The following is a 4,835-nucleotide window of genomic DNA, read 5'->3' as shown; positions in this document are numbered from 1 at the left end:
TGCCGCTGATGCCACGTCGAGGCATCCTTCCCCCTCGGGCTCAGCGAACGGCCTCTCATTGGGGCTGCCGAGCGGGCCTGACGCCGTGGAGTCAGCACTCATGGCCTCCATCCGCGACGACGCACGGGAGCTCGGAGCCGTCTCTTGGCCCCTCCTCGCACGGGAGACAGCAGCTGACGGATGCCTCGGCCACCTCCTCCAACTCATCGAGCAGGAGGGTGGGATTGACGTAAATGACCCTGCCCTGGCGAGTCTGTCATCGGTCTGTGAGTCCATCTACGCACAGGACGGCGTCCTGCTCTATCGGGACCGCGTCGTGGTCCCCCCATCCCTCCGTGGGAGAGTCCTTCAGCATCTCCATGCCGCCCACCAGGGAACCTCAGCGATGGGGCAGCATGCCCGAGCCATAGCTTACTGGCCCGGGATGTCCGGGGACATTCAGGCCACCAGGGACGGATGTGCAGACTGCAACCGCAATGCTCCGTCACAGGCGGCTACACCCCCCCTTCCGTCCTCACCCCCGTCCACGCCATTCGAGGCGGTGTTTGCTGACTTCTTCGACTATGGGGGCCGCCACTACCTAGTTGTCGGGGACCAGTCTCTCGGGCTGGGTAGAGGTCCTGAGCTCTACGGCGGGTACTGCCCTGGCGGGCTCAGCTGGCCTGGTCCAACACCTCCGTTCATTCTTCGCCACCTTCGGCGTACCGGAGGAGCTCTCGAGCGACGGTGGTCCGGAATTCAAGGCGAGCCACACTGAGGATTTCCTCCGCTTATGGCACGTCAAACACCGTGTGTCGTCCGTTAGCTTCCCGCAGTCTAATGGGAGGGCAGAAGTTGCGGTTAAGACCGCTAAGCGCCTCCTTATGTCCAACACCGGCCCGTCGGGCGGCCTTGATCAGGACCGCTTCCTGCGTGCTATGCTGCAGCTGCGAAACACGCCTGACCCCGACTGCAACCTCTCGCCAGCGCCCCCTTCGTGGCTCGCTCTCCTTCGTGAACCGCCTCGAGAAGTTCTCGAACCCGCACATCCGCCTGCTATGGCGCGAGGCATGGGCGGCGAAGGAGGACGCCCTTCGGACCCGTATGTCCCGTACCACCGAGTCTCTGGGGACTCACTCAAGACCGCTCCGCCCATTGGCACTCGGCGAAAGGGTATTCCTCCAGAACCAGCAAGGCCCAAGCCCCCATAAATGGGACAGGTCAGGGATCGTGGTGGAGTCGCCGGGCCACGACCAGTATCGGATCAGGGTTGACGGTTCGGGACGTTTGACACTGCGCAACCGGCGCTTCCTCCGTGCCTATACGCCGGCCACACCCTGCGCCCGTGAGCAGCCGGCTGCGCCCTTGCCGCCGCCCGCTGCTCTGGACCATGAGCCCCCACCTATCCACCCGGGCTGGGCGACGCCCCAGGGGATCGCTCAGCGGCCGGCTGTTGGACCCCGCGACTCGGCACCGTTCCTACGGGTGCCTTCCTGGGCGCACCGGTGCCGCAGTCGCCGCCGATGCTGCCCCAGCCTACTCGGCCAGGCCGCGTGAGGAGGCCGCCTGCACGTTACGAGCCCGAGTCCGGCAGCTGGATTTAGACCGTTAACCTATTCCGTCCCATAGCTTTCCGGTCTGGGGGGGATGAAGAGTTTATCGCCGGCCACAAGAGGGCAGCGTCACTGCTGTCGCTGCCCGGATATGCCGTGCTTTGACCCGGTAGTGCTTAGCGGCCATTTTAGTTCACATGTTGTTCATTCACTCCGCCTCGAGTTGAGACGTTCATCCACTCACTCATGTAAGACTGTTTCCACTGCTGTTTAGTGTGTCTTTAATATATGTAATTTAATATATGTGTATTGGTCATGACATGCATGTATGTAATACTTTGTCAGCTTATCCTGCGGCATTGCTCTGTTTCAGGGTGTCGTCATCTTTGTCAATAAAGTACCAAGACTGACATTGAGGAGTGTGTTTCTTCAATTACAGATGAACAGATCGCCACTGGGCCTTCAACTAAAGACACAGCCACGCAGAAACTGCGGCATGTGTACGGCTCCTTATGGGTGCTGCAATTTTTAAAGTCCCGGAGCGGCGTTCTGGTGCTCTCCGTCAGAACTGCACCCCTGTCAGACGAGACATATAACACGTGATGACACGTTAGGCTCGTGTTGTGTTCAAGGACCATGACCTTTGCCAGGAAAAACAAGTATTCGCTTGTTTAATTATTTTGCGGTCTAGATTTCTTAATTTTTTTTCTTTTTTGCGTGTGTTTATAAATTACCTCGATGGCCATACCAAATAGTCTCGTGGGCCGTATACGGCCCGGGGGCCGGAGGTTCCCCACCCCTGCTTTAAAATGACCACTCAGAGGAGAGGAGTTCTCATTTCTCTAACCGCCTGCTGCTTCCCCTCCTCTCTCCTCGGCTCCTCCGCTCGCATCTCCTGTGGGCGGGACTAAGTATCAAGGATAGGAGTCGAGGAGGGAAGTTAGAGAAATGAGAAAGGGCCCCTGTCACTACCCGATCCGTCCCCCTGCCCGATCGGTACTGCGCATGTGCGAGATGGTCCGCCATATTGGACAACTCCGGACGGCAACTCACGATGGACAGTTGACACAGTGGCTTTTAGCAAAGCTCAAAAAGAAAAACCGAGAGAGATGAGTTATTGTTATTACAACGTGACTTCACTATTATTAAACAACTCTTTTTATTAGGGTCTTTTATTTTGGGTTAAGTACATTGTCAGAATAAGTGAGAAATGAATTTAACTTCTGTTAGACAGCCATATGCCATACATGTTTGCACACATTCACAGTAAATAATAAATAAATATTCAGTATGATTTAACAGAAGTTAAATCCATTTCTCACTTATTCTGACAATGTACTTAACCCCAAATAAAAGAACCCAATAAAAAGAGTTGTTAAATAATAGTGAAGTCACGTTGTATTAACAATAACTCAACTCTCTCGGTTTTTCTTTTTGAGCTTTGCTAAAAGCCACTGTGTCAAGTGTCCATCTTGTGTTGCCGTCCGGACTTCCGGACCATCTCGCACATGCGCAGTACCGATCGGGCAGGGGTAGTGACAGACCCCCCTCCTTCATCACAACACCTCCACTACGATACGCACAATGGACGACGAGGTTTTCATCATGGAAGTGGAAAAACAAACTATTTTATATGATGTAACCAATGCTTACTACAAGGACAACATCAGAAAGGACAAGGCCTGGTTTTTAGTCGCTGCAGTTTGTGGAGTGGAAGGTAACAACTACATATTAATGTTTTAAAGTTAATTAATACTTGTAGGTACAGTACAGAGCCATTCAGTAGTTTAACATCTTGTGAAAGTCGTTAAAAAACTGTTCAGTAAACAATAAAGTAAGATCTTATTTCATATATCAAGATTATAATATTATTATATTATTATTATTATTTTGTATTTATATTTTTATAAATATTGGTTTTTTAACTATACTTTATCTTATGAATTTCGCCCAGGGATCAATACAGTTGTGTTTAACCCTTTATAATGATATTATATTTTTGTATTAATTTGTTTTTATTCATGTGTTATATAACAACTACCCAAAGTACTGTCAATAATGTTTAAATACAGTATGCTGTGGTGGAAAACCTTGCTTTTATAGTCAGATAAATTGTGAGGACAGACAAGAATAATTTGGCAGTCATTTGTCAGACAAAACTATTTATTATAAATTGTATTACATACAGTACAATAACCTTTTTGTTCATCAATTTGTCAGTGTAATAACTGTTGTGTGTTCCATCAGCGGCCCAGCGTTCCACACGGGACACAAGGAGGAGGCCACAGAGCACAGACCTGGGAGAGCAGCTGATATCTCAACTGCAGGAACCTCCAACTGCACCACACATGCCAGACTCAGAATTAGAGGAGTCATACCACTTTGCTCTCAGTCTTGTGCCCATGTTGCAAAGACTGGACAAAGACAGAAAACATCAGGCAAAAATCTCTATTTTAAACACCTTCCACAACTTGGAAAGAGACACCCAACACCAGCAACATTGGCAGCCAAGTGTACCCCAACCCCCACGCGCCCAATCAACACCTACAGGGCCATCAGACATACTGTCCTCCAGCAGGAGTCTTTTTACGAACAATTGTAGTTGAGCAATTTGAGGTCATTGTTTTTTTACTGTAAATAGTTCCTTTTTTTGTGTTGATTGTTTATATTTGATGTTTCTGTTTAAAATGTTGTTTGAGGTGAAATTGTTAAAAATAAAACGTTTATTAAATTTGTGGTCAGTGATTTATTGTCTGTGAAATGTGCATTTTACCTCAGTGCAACAGCCAGTCTCTGCTAGGGTTTAATGGCAGCTCTGTAATTTGTGGATTGTCTGGTCAGTTCAGGGCCCAGGCGGGACAGCAGTTCATCCATCTGCTCTGCACTCATCCGAAGATATCGATGATATCTTTGGCTGTCCAGCCTCAGCTCAGCCACGAGGTGATGAAAATCACCTTGTTGTCTTCTTTGCTGGTTGAGGGGGTGCACCCAAAACCGGCTCTTTCTCCTCCCCCCATCCCCCTGTAGTCTTTCAAGTAGGAGAATAAATGCCAGCGTTCTCCTCCGGTTTACAGGCACTGCAAATTATATATATATAGAATAATTATGATGATGAATGCATTTGTTTACCACTAAAATACAGCAACACATATTTGATTCATGTAGTTTATAACGAGACTATTACAATTATTAACTGTGTCTGTAGACTACAACACAACAAAATAGGAAATGTATAACAACAATAAACACAATTTAAACAGACACAAAAATAAAACATTTAACTACGTAGCCTACTTACTTTCT

The 4,835-nt window shown here is 48.9% G+C and overlaps 1 protein-coding gene and 1 long non-coding RNA gene across 2 annotated transcripts; both read left to right on the top strand.

The window, feature by feature from the left end:
* The first annotated feature begins 650 nt into the window (after positions 1–650).
* LOC139433252 (uncharacterized) lies at positions 651–1,942 on the top strand. The gene is made up of 2 exons (XM_071202183.1): positions 651–1,780; positions 1,906–1,942. Exon 1 carries the CDS (start codon positions 820–822, stop codon positions 1,534–1,536), a length of 717 nt encoding a protein of 238 aa, XP_071058284.1. The 5' UTR covers positions 651–819; the 3' UTR covers positions 1,537–1,780; positions 1,906–1,942.
* Positions 1,943–2,988: 1,046 nt separating this feature from the next.
* LOC139433251 (uncharacterized) lies at positions 2,989–4,263 on the top strand. The gene is made up of 2 exons (XR_011642809.1): positions 2,989–3,249; positions 3,780–4,263. It is a non-coding gene; the product is annotated as an uncharacterized lncRNA (long non-coding RNA).
* Positions 4,264–4,835: the final 572 nt, after the last annotated feature.

The sequence above is a fragment of the Pseudochaenichthys georgianus genome, unplaced genomic scaffold (assembly GCF_902827115.2).
Source record: "Pseudochaenichthys georgianus unplaced genomic scaffold, fPseGeo1.2 scaffold_1561_arrow_ctg1, whole genome shotgun sequence".
In the NCBI taxonomy this organism is placed as follows: domain Eukaryota; kingdom Metazoa; phylum Chordata; class Actinopteri; order Perciformes; family Channichthyidae; genus Pseudochaenichthys; species Pseudochaenichthys georgianus.
This window is presented reverse-complemented; position numbering and strand designations above follow the sequence as displayed.